General features: G+C 34.5%; 1 protein-coding gene across 1 annotated transcript; it reads left to right on the top strand.

Moving 5' to 3' along the window:
• The first annotated feature begins 260 nt into the window (after positions 1-260).
• On the top strand, positions 261-11,142 carry LOC11428112 (sterol 3-beta-glucosyltransferase UGT80A2). Its single transcript, XM_039833703.1, has 15 exons — positions 261-395; positions 436-711; positions 2,272-2,453; positions 2,881-3,117; positions 3,791-3,902; positions 4,323-4,493; positions 5,743-5,806; positions 5,966-6,023; positions 6,114-6,291; positions 7,564-7,694; positions 9,137-9,239; positions 9,315-9,391; positions 9,559-9,606; positions 9,690-9,839; positions 10,694-11,142. The coding sequence occupies exons 2-15, from the start codon at positions 522-524 to the stop codon at positions 10,862-10,864; spliced, it is 1,872 nt and encodes a 623-aa protein (XP_039689637.1). The 5' UTR covers positions 261-395; positions 436-521; the 3' UTR covers positions 10,865-11,142.
• Positions 11,143-13,013: the final 1,871 nt, after the last annotated feature.

Genomic DNA, 13,013 nt, shown 5'->3' with positions numbered 1-13,013 from the left:
AGGTGTAACTTGTTTTTTTTGGGGTGTGACTAGCACCAGTCAAATATTTATAATCTAAGAATTATTTGATGTTTCTTAAAAAAAAGAATTTATTTGGTTTGTTAAAAGTATTGACTCAAAACAAAACAATTAAGAATTTATTTGATTTACATACTAATTTGTATTCTGAGTTTAGTTAGGGGTATCATTGTCTTAAAAAAAACCATAGACTAACCGAGTTGTTTATTTACTCAATAAACATTCGAATCTTATCCGGTCCATTCCGGTCCGGTCCAATAATTTCGGTTCGACTTGATTCTTACAACTAATCAATAAAGCGACCGCACCACATCGAATATTAGCACCTTCTTCACCCCACAAACTATTCCCAACGCTTTTTCATTTCTTCGATTCAATCTCTCTCTCTCTCTCTCTCTCTCTCTCTCTCTCTCTCTCTCTCTCTCTCTCTTCCCCCTATAACGGTGCAACGAATCTAGGTCACATTCACCGGAATCTCGCGCGCGTCGTACACGACGGCGGAAATGGCGGAATTGCCGGACAATCGCCGGCGTTCTTCTTCAAGTTCATCTTCTTCAAGCGATCGATCGGTTAAAGTTGAGCGTGAATTTGTTACCGGCAACGAAAGTACTACCAATGAAGTTGTGGATAGTACTGATTCTGTTTCCAATGGAGTTTCTGCTATTAACGGTGAAAGTAGTTCTTCAACATCAGGTTTCTACTACTACTCTCTCTCTCTCTCTCTATATATATATATATATATATATATATATATATATTATGAATTGTTCGATTTAGTCATAGTTATGTTGAATTTGTGACTAGTTAATTGACTTAGAGAAAGAAGTGTTGAATTTGAATTGAAAATTGAAGTGTTTTTCGTTATTACTTTGATATGGTTTTGTTTTTACTTTTTGGTTTTGGTTTTAATTAATGCGTTTTTTTTGTTTTGTTAATGACGTGAAAAAATATGGACCACAAGATAAGTTTTGAAGTGTCCCAAATGAATGTCACTTTCAATTTATTATAGTGTAATGTTAATATATCATGTATCAATTTCGATTTAACTACTTTCACTTGTTTATACCAATGATGAATATACCGATATTTATAAAATTAATTTGGTAAATTATAAGGGAAAGAAAGAAACCGTTAAATAAGCAAATGTATCATGCATTGTGGGACTGAGGATTATATTTTACATAATTAATTTTGGAAGAATGACGGCGCTAGGCGAGCACTAATGTGTCTGTTTGTCTGCCTTTTCTATGACGCTTCGTTATATATAATTTCTTTAATGATGAAATAGAATATGCATTGACAGTGTAAAGTAGTTTTACATTAGGCGGGCACTAACCCATTCTCATAGATATGAGAGTGTTATGATGGATGAGTGATTACATAAGTTAATACAGGATTTGAAGTATGATCATTAGAGAGAAAATTATGGTACTTGCCATTGTAAAAAAAACGGTAGTCTCTTATTAGGTGGATTTATCATTAAGGTGAAGTGAATTCTTGGAGGATAGTACAACTGTTAAGAGAGATTTTGTTAGTAAGTAATCTATGTTAAACTTAATACTTGAATTAAATAATCTTCATTTTGAGTATCCCAGCCTAAGTTTTTTATATATAATAGATGAACTTCCATCAAAATGAGAAAAAAGACACTAAGGAAAATTTGCATGTCCACCAAAATGGTCAAGGCAGACATTAAGCTGTATCAGAACCAAATTGCAGAGACAGTCTCATTCAGCTATCACGATTTGATATTTGTATCACTTCCATTATCATGTATAAACATGTTCAATGGTTATATAAGCATTTACTCATTTTAATATTATTATTTGCTTCGGTGGTATCAATACATTTTGATCCTTTATTAGAGAAGTACCTAATTAATTTCGTTCTAGAACATGCTCCTATGATCTTGACATTTCTTCTGCAACATAAGCTGGTTAGTGCTGCTACACTAATTTATGTTCTCCTGCTCTCTCTCCATGCTTCTCCATGAAGAAATAAATTTATTTAAGAGAAACCAGAGGCAGAGACATACTAAAAACTCATTAGCTGAGCAAAGCTTGTCAATGTCTTTGTATATCCAAAAGTGAAACCCTATTAATTTAGTAAAATTGATCATGCCATGTTCCCTTAGAATTTTAATATAATTCATCTCTTTTCTCTGAATATTATATTTGATATCACTGTTTTGTTTGATTTCATTGCTCAATTTTAGCTCTAACTATGATGGTTTTGTTTTCTGCCTGTATTTAGGCATTCCAAGCACGGGGTTGTCCAAAGTTACCACATTGCCAGTAGATATATCCCATGGAGATAAAATTGAGTCAAGTCCAAGTAAGTTTAAGTTGGAAAGATCAAAAACAGAGCGGCAGAGACATCTAAGGCCTGAGGATGCAGCACAAATTTTTAATAACAAAATTCCTGTACAGGAAAAGGTATGCTATTGTCATCTATGATGTTTCTTAGCCTTTTGTTTTCCCCTTATGTCTGTGGAAACATGTCTATATGGTGGCATTGATTTCCTAAAAGTGTTAAATATTTGTATGTATGTTGGTAATTTAGAATGTTTTGTTCCCCAATTGAAATAAAAAATTCTCTTGTTATGTTTGGATGAAGAGATGTGGTTGGGAAAATGAGGTGTGGGAAGATTACAATCAAATCTATGACTAAAAATGTTGAACAGACAAAAAACTATTGAATTGTACTCTCACCATATCATAATTTATTTATTTTCCCACTCAAAGTTTTATCACCATAGGTTTTGTTAAATTATTATATTACACCATAATTTATTTTCTTTTCCTTTTTTTGTTTCTACTGATCATCATCACCATCTTTATTGTTGTTTTTAATCACATGCAGCTTAGATTGTTGAACAGAATAGCTACCGTAAAAGACGACGGAACTGTAGAATTTGACGTTCCCATAGATGTTGAACCTGATGCCCTTGGTGCTGGATCCAAACATGTAAATAATGTTATTGATGATTCACATGGTGCAACAGACCTTGATTACATCCCTCCATTGAATATAGTGATGCTTATTGTTGGTACACGAGGAGATGTACAGCCATTTGTCGCAATAGGAAAACGCTTACAGGTATAGTAATGGTGGCATTTTATTATGTCCAAATATCTCTTTTCGTCCTTCATGTGCTGCTAGTTGTTGGTTCATGGGAATGTGATGTATGGTCTTTATGGTAACAACAAGAGATTGATTTTACGTGTTGACATTTTCTTAAGTATAAAATTTTCATTTCTTATGTATACCTGTTATGTATATCTCTTTTCATTTCTTAGATGTGATTTTGATCCTTGTTGCTTCTATTAGAACAAGGTGAGCATGTACATCATTCACATTTGAATCCCAATTAGTCCAATAGTTGGAATTTTGCATTTTAGAAATAAAAGAATTCATAACTTGTAACGTAATAATCTTGTGAAAAAAAACTCTTAACGTAATAACTTTGAGGCTTTTTGGAGAGTCGACCCTTTACAGTATATTTATAGTTGTGTTCTTTTCTCTTTTGAAAAATGTTCTCCTTCAAACTTATAAACTAATGAAGAGAAAGAGATGCTGCAGACTTGTATTTTCTGCTGTATTTTTAATTAGCTTGGAGCTTCCCATCTTTATTGAATGAATACATTTTTTTATTTAGTTATCCTCTGACAAAATCATATGATATTAAATACTTAGTTATGTTAATGTTAATAATTACTTTTATGTTATTATTGTTAACAATATTGAGGTCCTTATTCACATTTACGCGCAGGATTATGGTCATCGTGTTAGATTAGCAACTCATTCAAATTTTAAGGAGTTTGTTTTGACAGCTGGGTTGGAGTTTTATCCGTTAGGGGGCGATCCAAAAGTCCTTGCTGGATGTATGTACTACGTACCCAACTGCAGTTTCTTCTTCTAGTTTTTGGTTGGATTTAATGCATGATTTCTTACTTTTTTTCTCTCCAATAATACTCTCCAATGTGTTTTTGTTTGGGAAAATGGTAGGATAAGAAATTTTGCAAGCACAAATTTTTGTGGTTAGAAATATCAACTCCAGTGGTTAAGCAATTAAATATCTGTGTTACTTTTCATCTGCACATTCTTAGCCAATAAGTTATTGAAAATAGTTGGGAATATATATTAAATCACTTAAAAATGTGCTGTGTGTCATGAATAAACTGTTTACTAAGTTCAGATCATGAATATAACTGTCCTCCCTACAACTACGTAATATGATTTTACTCAAATCAAATGATATGGATAAACTGTTTTTATCTAATATGATTTTTATGATTTTGCAGATATGGTTAAAAATAAGGGCTTTCTGCCATCGGGACCCTCTGAGATACCTGTTCAGAGAAATCAAATGAAAGAAATTATTAACTCTCTGCTTCCTGCATGTAAAGAACCTGATATTGATTCGGGTGTCCCCTTTAAAGCAGATGCAATCATGGCCAATCCCCCAGCATATGGTATGCTTTCTTGTTACTTACATTTTTTATAATATGGTTGGTTTAATTTTTGCATTTTTATTTAGCAACGATTTATGTTCAATTGAAAAGCCAATGCTACCGTGGCGTTGGGGCAGCTATATTTAAGTATTAAGGCTATTCAGCACACAAATACAAGGGCGCACACACTGTGTGCGCGTGCGTGCGGGTGCGTGCGTGCGTGCGCGCGCAAATCTCCTATAAGCGTCATGTGATCCATATACAGAATTAACACTACTTTTGTCATCCCTTTAGATAAATGCCTTGAAACACTTGAATAGATGTCAAAACTTGTGTAGGTGTCATCCAATAACTCAAGAGTTTGTTCTATGTTGTTGTGCTTTTACTGTCCTTCTATGCGTATAAAATGCACCCTAAGGACATTATGCAGTGTTAATCATTGGAATATGGGACAGAACCAATTCCGGCCATTGCTGAGACTGGGCCATATGCAATTTCAGTTTTGCTGTTACTTGCATAAGGACTAATTTAGGACAATCTATCATGTGATCGGTTGATGTACAATTAAACTGTTCATGGAGTCTGAATTCAGTTTGCTACTAAGAAGAAGGGCCATGGCGAAGTACAGTTTTTGCATGGCATGATCGTTGTTTCAAGGTTGTGGTGTGTCCAGTCAGATACCATAAATTTCCCCTATCATCCAGTACATAAGTCTTTACAGTGGGATTGTAAATGATGAGTTGCAGGCTGAATATTTGAAATAAGGCCTCAACAAAAGACGATGAAGGTTCTGGTTGGTTTCCCTGAAAAGTGCTGCAATGGTCGTTGTCGTCTTGTTGATGGGTTTGGGGTTATTCTGCCTAACAGTTACTAGATCAAAACACGGACTTTGACAGTTCCTAGATCAAAGCACGGGCTTTGTTACCATATAGAGTTGTATAGGAAAGACTAACTAATCTGCTAGAATTCGGGGCACAAAATTCAAAGAAATCTAAGATGCAACACTACAATTTAAATCAGATGATTCAGATCTTAATCTAGCTCAAAGTTCAAACTACTTCTCTTAACATATTTGTACATGATATAATGTTTTCTCATTTCTCTATCACTTAATATTGTTTTCTCATTTTCTCATTTCTCATATTAGGATCTTAATCTCTTTCACATTTCTTGCTGGCTTTTTCTACTTTTATGACATTGGAAGATATTATATTACTCTGTAATTCATACCATTGTTTTTGCTACTGACACTGTTTAATACTTAAAATAGGGCATACCCATGTCGCAGAGGCCTTACAAATTCCAATTCATATTTTTTTCACAATGCCATGGACGTAAGTAATCTAGGTGATATTATTGTATTTTTTTCTCTTTTTATTTTCCTTAAGTCTTTTGTTTACTAATTTTTCTTTTGGTTCTTTTAAAATTGGTTATTTCTTATAGTTCCCCTTCTGATTGAAGTTCATTGTATGTATTTTATCTTTTTCACCCAGGCCAACAGCTGACTTTCCACATCCTTTGTCTCGTGTAAAGCAACAAGCTGGTTATAGGGTCAGTTCATTAATTAAATCTGGTTCTTATCATCCAGCTAATTTTTTGCAACCATATTTGATTTAATATCGATCATTCATAACTGTTCAGCTTTCATATCAAATAGTCGACTCGTTAATTTGGCTTGGAATACGAGACATGATTAATGATCTTCGGAAGAAAAAGTTGAAGCTACGACCGGTCACATATTTAAGTGGCTCACAGGGTTTTGAAAATGACATTCCTCATGCATATATATGGAGTCCTCATCTTGTTCCTAAACCAAAAGGTGGTTACTTTGATCCTAATGTTCATACTTTGTATCTGTAGTCATTGATACATTAAGTTCACTCATTGCTGTTTTTATATATTTGGGAGTGACGTCACATGATTTTTGTAATATGTGCTTTGTGCTGTCGTGAACATCACTATTTTTAAGTGGTCTTTGTGACTAATGAAAATAGTGCTTAATAAATTATTTATATCTGTTGGAAAGTACCATATATTTAGGAGAATACTTTCTATTATGTTCTATCTGTATAGTTAGTTTCCTTTGTATCTTAGTTTCATCTTTTATGCAGATCTTGTTTGCATACCCTCATTATTGTTTAAAACTTATATGGCTTGAACAACCTTCACCTTATAATCTTGTTTTCTTGAGTTGAATTATACTCAAAATCTAAGTTGATATTAGAGTCTATCCTCAATTTGTATTGGGTCAATCTCATGTTAATCATTCCCCGTGGCATATAAAGATTGGCGCTACCCACATTTCTCCATGCTTAAGAGGTTCAGTCTTGAGTGTGAGGGTGTGTGTTGCAGTCCTTATTATTCCATTAAAATTTGTCTATGCTTCGGATGTGTAGTATTAAATATTAATAGAGTTTGGGTTGGGCTAACTCGATCCTACAAAACTAGCTTGTAAGGTGAGGATTACCCCACTTGTAAACTTATGTTCAGACCTTATCTCAAAAGATATGAGATTTAACCCACGTATAGGACTTGACATCTGAAGCGTGACTCTAGTGGCCCGATAGCGGTGACCTATTCTATCTAGAATTTGGGTCCCAAGTTTCGGAAGTGTGCTGGAGGTTTCTTGTTGTTGGATGTGTTTTTAATGTCTATAATGCATTCCAGAACATTTTTTTTTGCTGCTTTTTTGGTCGATCATTTCTGTGTTTTTGTCTCAAGGTTTGTTGGTAGAGATTTTAGCCCATTAGTTCATTAGTCAGGCCCTTTAGGTCAGAATAGCCTATATAAACTCATTAGTGGTTGACTGGTTGTACATTCATAACTTGAAATGTATTATTCAGTTTTCATAATCACTAATCTATGAGGACCTCATATCAACTATGTATTTAACAAGTTGGATGCATATAATGCATATACTTCAGCTTGGGGGGAATATTTATTATTGTAAATACTAGTTATTCATTCCCTTCATTATTAGTTTTTTAAGGGAATCTCTCTTGTCTAAAAATGTGCAGTCTCTTGTATATTTTTATTACAATTATTCAGAACATTCTACTAACAATTAAATATGTGATTTTTTTATTTGCAGATTGGGGACCGAAAATTGATGTAGTAGGGTTTTGCTTTCTTGATCTAGCATCAAATTATGAACCTCCCGAGTCCCTTGTAAAATGGCTTGAAGATGGTGACAAGCCGATTTACATTGGGTTTGGTAGCCTGGTGAGTGTATTTATTTGCATCATGCATGTATCTTGTCCACATGATTTCTGTGTTAATGATAGATGTAGGAACCTTCCAAACCAGTGTAGTCAATAGCATGCTATAGGCTTTATTGGCCCTGGCCACCACAGGATAGACAATAGTAGAGTGGTTTGGCGTAGCGGGCACAACTTATAATGGGGTCGCAAATTCCAAAAAGCCCTTAAGAATAAGTAATCATCATGGCTTTTTGGTTGGGGTATTTTAGGAATTTTGCAATTTAAAAACACCAAAGCAGTTCTAGGGCTACTCTTTTCTCACTTTCTCACTTTTTCCGTCATTTTTGGTTAGTTATATAATTTACACTATAAAGTATCTGAATTTATACACATTTTGGTATAGTAGGCTTCCCAGTTCCCACTATAGTGTTTTCAGGGACAGTTGCTACAACCCCTATTGGGGATTGATAACACTGTTCCAAACCAAGCATGGGCAGATTGCTTCACCCAAAGTTGGACATTTTTAATGTCTAAACCTTATTAACTTTAAGATACTTGATGCAGACTTAAAGCAGCCATTCTTAATTTGTAATACACCCTCTTTTCATTGTTAGCTTGCTAATTGCTTGTGCAAGTCTGTTAGTTGTTGATGGGCTATATTGGGTTTGTCCTGACTACCTGGAGACTTTTCTGTAAATAACATTTATATGGTTTGGAAAGAAAGAGGTTAAGATTCTGTGGAAATGTGCTAAGTTCACAATTTTGTGGTCCTTTTTGTTGGAGGAGAATGCTTGGATTTTTCAGGATGTTTAGATGTTTTAGGATTATTACGGGAAGGAATAAAGATCCTCACATCTCTTTGGCGCTTGACTCCCCTCTTAATAGGATAAGGCTTGGTTGTTGCTGTTGTAGTTTTCTTGTCCTAACTCTCGGGCAGCTGGAAGACCGACACTTTTATATGGTACGGAGTATTGGGCGGTGAAGAACCAACACGAGAATAACATAAGCATAACGAAAATGATGTTGTTGCTAGGGGTGTGCATGGTCGAATATTCTGACCGACCAAACAATATCCATTTATAAATCACTTATATGGATTTGGATTCATAACCATGACCATTTCTTCATAAGTTGTTGTTTTACGATTATAAGATTGTCATAGTTTTTGATTGTCATAGTTTCTGGCGAATTAAGAGAAACTATTAAGAAAGATCTAGAGATTAATGAGTTTGATCGAAATATGATAGAACATTATAGCGAATTTGATCCATGTAGCCGACCCCACTTAGTGGGATAAGCCTTGGTTGTCGTTATTGTAGTTTTCTTGTCGAGGATTATCCTCTCCTTGCTTTTGTATATCTCTTGCACAATTTCTTTTCCTACATAACAAATAATTTCTCTGTACTTTATAATCTCATGCCCCCCTCCCTCTCTTTATATATACTTATCTCATTTCCGTTACAGCCTGTTCAAGATCCAAAAAAGATGACACAAATAATTGTAGAAGCACTGGAAACCACGGGACAGAGGGGCATCATCAATAAAGGATGGGGAGGTCTTGGGGACTGTAAGGATACTGCTTCTTCATGCTTTCGTTTGAGTTGTTTATTAGTTTTGTTTCTTTAACAATTTGTTTTCCCAGTGACAGAACCAAAGGACTCTATATACTTGTTGGATAATGTTCCCCATGATTGGCTATTTTTACAATGTAAAGCAGTGGTAAGATCATCTAGTTTAATACTCTTAGTTCATTATTTTTTAAAGGTTTAAATCACATTTGAAGATAACGACAAAGTCATAGTTCTATCAAACTACTCATTCATTTCAGTTGTTCTTTTCAATTATTTAACAATAAAAGTTCTTATTTTTTTATGCATTTTTTGTAGGTGCATCATGGAGGAGCAGGAACAACAGCTGCAGGGCTGAAAGCTGCTGTAAGAAATAATACCTTTTTGAATCCCTAGTAAATATGATATCGTTTGGTTTTATTTTTAATAACTTATATTTTTTGTGGCAGTGCCCAACAACCATAGTTCCTTTTTTCGGTGATCAACCCTTTTGGGGTGAGAGAGTACATGATAGAGGAGTCGGCCCTCCACCTATCCCAGTTGACGAGTTTTCGCTTCCTAAGTTGATTGATGCCATAAATTTTATGCTAGATCCCAAGGTAAATAAAAATTTAATTTCCTTAAAATTTTATGTGTATCAGCCAAATGAAATGGGCTTGCTTCTTTCAGAAGTAGATTCGGAGGATAAATTTCTGGTGTGATGTGACTGTTGATTTGCAAATTATTAGTGCATGTTATATAAATGAAGTGTTTCCCTTATATACAACAAGCTTATGAAAAAAATACTCCGAACTACTGAATTTCATCTCATGTCTTTTTTTATGATCCAAAACAAATATATGTGTAAGCTATACATCTATTCTATGGGCATTAGGCAATAATAGCCGGGTTAGAGGCTGGTTGGGCAGCTTTAAGTCGGATATACCCAATGTAGTCTTTCTCGTTGACCATGGAAGAAAACACCTAATCCAAAGACTTCCGACAAATTTGGGTAAAACAAGGCTGAACAGGAAACCACATGCCCTAAAAATTCTCCAATTGAGAGTGGACAGACAGACCATGACAAATCAGCATCAAAATTGTGCAACAAAAGTACTTTAACATAATGTAGCCACTCCCTGTTGTCACTTTACCTTTCTATCTTGCAGTAGATTTTCTACGAAGGCAAACTGCTTTTTGGGTGTTACTGTGTCACAAACTTGTTGAAGCTGCGATAATTGAACCATTAGTTATACAAGATCAATTAACATTGAATTCTATGTTTGAAACTTATTATTTGGTTTATATTTGTTGGATGGGCTGATGTATTTAGATAGGTTTTATATTTACATTGCGTGGCCTCAAAATTTGAGGTGTAAACCAATCTCAGTTTTGGTTGCATTGTTTCTTGGTTCTGCTTGGTGCGCTTTGAATAAACATAAATATTACATTTAACTGCTCATTATACTTCTAGGTAAAGGAGCATGCAATTGAACTTGCCAAAGCTATGGAAAATGAGGATGGGGTAACTGGGGCTGTGAAAGCATTTTTTAAGCAGCTTCCTCAAAAGAAACCCGAGACTAACACAGAGCCATCTCCATCTAGTTGTTTCTCAAATATAGCTAGATGTTTTGGTCATTCCTGATCCAGTGCAAGCTGGTCAGACCGCCACCGTTTTTCAATCTCTATGTACATTCCAATCTATATTTCCGAGCTGTCACGTGATTGCAAATTTCTGTGCATGCTTCTATATAACTTGAGCTTCAATATGTGTGTAAATTTTCTGTTGTGTCTGTAATTGATTCCCTTGTACCTGTGTAATGCTTTTGTTCTTTTCTGTTTTGCACTACACAAATGTATCCTTTTTTCACCATGACCAGATACATGTGGTCTAATCCCTTTTGTTGATTATAATTAAGGGTATGCCAAGTTGGTTTAGTTTAGGTATAAAAATTCAAGATAATATTGGATAAAAATCAAGTCACTAGTGATGAGTTAGAAAGATCTTATAAATAATGGAGAATGCCAAAGAGTGCCCATGGGGCATTGATTAAGCAATCAAAACAAGTACTGGGGGGCATCGGTTAGCAAGACCCATAAGTAATTACTTGCTATATAAAATAACATAGCACTTGGATGAACTATCTAATATAAGTCACCACTTGTTTAGGTCAAGGTTATCAAATTTGACTGGACTGACCAGTTTGATTGATCAGACCGAGAACCAGCCCTTCTATTTGGTCTGTAGGATGCAGAGAAACTGTAAAAAGAACCACATATCTAAAATTCAGAAAATCTCAGAATCGATAGTTCGCCAAGTTCTAGTGCTTTGCATTGTTCCTTCATGTTGTGTAAGTACTTGTATGTTGTAGACCAAAGTTGAAGGAGCGTGTGCAGTTTTGTGTTGAACGTAGGAAGTTAATAAACTTGCTGAAGTCAAAGCTCAGGTATTTGAATTCCATTAATTATTATATATAGACATTTGATACACATACCTATGTGACAGTAATGATGTAGCAACATCATTTTGATATGAAGGTGCGACTGCCTAATTATGTTGCATCGATACTTCAATTATGTTTCATCGATACTTCAAATTGAAGCTGTCCATAGAAACATATCTCATGTTCTCCAAAACATCTACTTCATATGTTGCTAGTGATACCCCACTTTGGAAATTAGTTAATCATTTGCTCGTGTTTGGTAGTGTGATAATGACCCCTTTCTCAACCTTTGATTGAGATGTGGTGGAACACTGTTTCCAATCACTTTCGCATACAACGGGTTGTGAACAATGGGACATATGAAGTGATAATTACGTAATTAACTCTCATCTTCATTGTTTTTAGCATGTCTGTTAAATAAGAATAATTGTTTTGCAAGTCACATGTGAAAAGGGTAAACATTTATAAGTAATAGGCATAAAATAAAAGTTTTTCTAATTAGTCTTGGTGAATTTCGATTAAGTCTTGGTAAATATAAGATGATGTAATAGTAATTGCAGGGCCACACTTTCTTTTGGGTATGTAGAGACAATAGTAAGCACCATTGAAATTCACACACACCACATTGTAGAGATTCAAATCTGGGTTAAAATGTTGAATCTAATAGTAAGCACCACTGAAAATCACACACCACAATGTGGTGATTCTAATTTGGGTTAAAATGTTAAACCTAACAATATTAGTATCATCAACTTCCTCATCGATAATGGATTTAGTAATAACCATTTTTTAATCTTACTTTGTGGATGTTTTCTTGTTTCTTTCTTTTTATATACATGTTCTTCCTTTGACTAACATATGTCACAAGTGCTTGAATTTTTTTTGAACTCCAACATAGTTAACATCGAATTGGGATTGTCTCATCTAAACAATTTATTTTAATCAAGAATATATTTATAAAATACACTAAAGGCATCAAAGATATCAAATAGTAAAGATAAAGAATCCTTCTCTGTTGACGCCGGCTCCAAAAATTTTTAAATTGAAGGTTTTTCTTGTTGTAAAGTTTGAGATAGTTACTTGGGTGATATTTGTTTGACAAAAACTAGAGAAAACATATTTACGTCATTCAAAACTTAACTTGGTTTGTTTTTTTCTTCTTCTATATTTTTGTAAAATTGACATCGATTAATCATGTCACGTCTAAATTGTGAGCCCGTGAACTTGTATTGATTAAGGGCGGCATGCAGGGATGGGTGGCCTTGAGCATAGCACACGACAGCCTCCTAGGGGATAATTTTTTAGGGGCATCAAAATTATTATTTTTACTTATTAGTTAGTTTTGTGAGT

This window comes from Medicago truncatula, chromosome 4, assembly GCF_003473485.1.
Source record: "Medicago truncatula cultivar Jemalong A17 chromosome 4, MtrunA17r5.0-ANR, whole genome shotgun sequence".
Lineage (NCBI taxonomy): Eukaryota > Viridiplantae > Streptophyta > Magnoliopsida > Fabales > Fabaceae > Medicago > Medicago truncatula.
Note: the sequence above shows the minus strand (reverse complement) of the source record. Positions and strands in the feature narration are given on the sequence as shown.

Coding starts and splice junctions, on each gene's coding strand:
- LOC11428112 (XM_039833703.1), top strand. CDS start 522: ATGGCGGAATTGCCGGACAATCGCCGGCGTTCTTCTTCAAGTTCATCT. Junction 4,494..5,742: donor GGCCAATCCCCCAGCATATG/GTATGCTTTCTT, acceptor TACTTAAAATAG/GGCATACCCATGTCGCAGAG. Junction 9,607..9,689: donor CTGCAGGGCTGAAAGCTGCT/GTAAGAAATAAT, acceptor TTTTTGTGGCAG/TGCCCAACAACCATAGTTCC.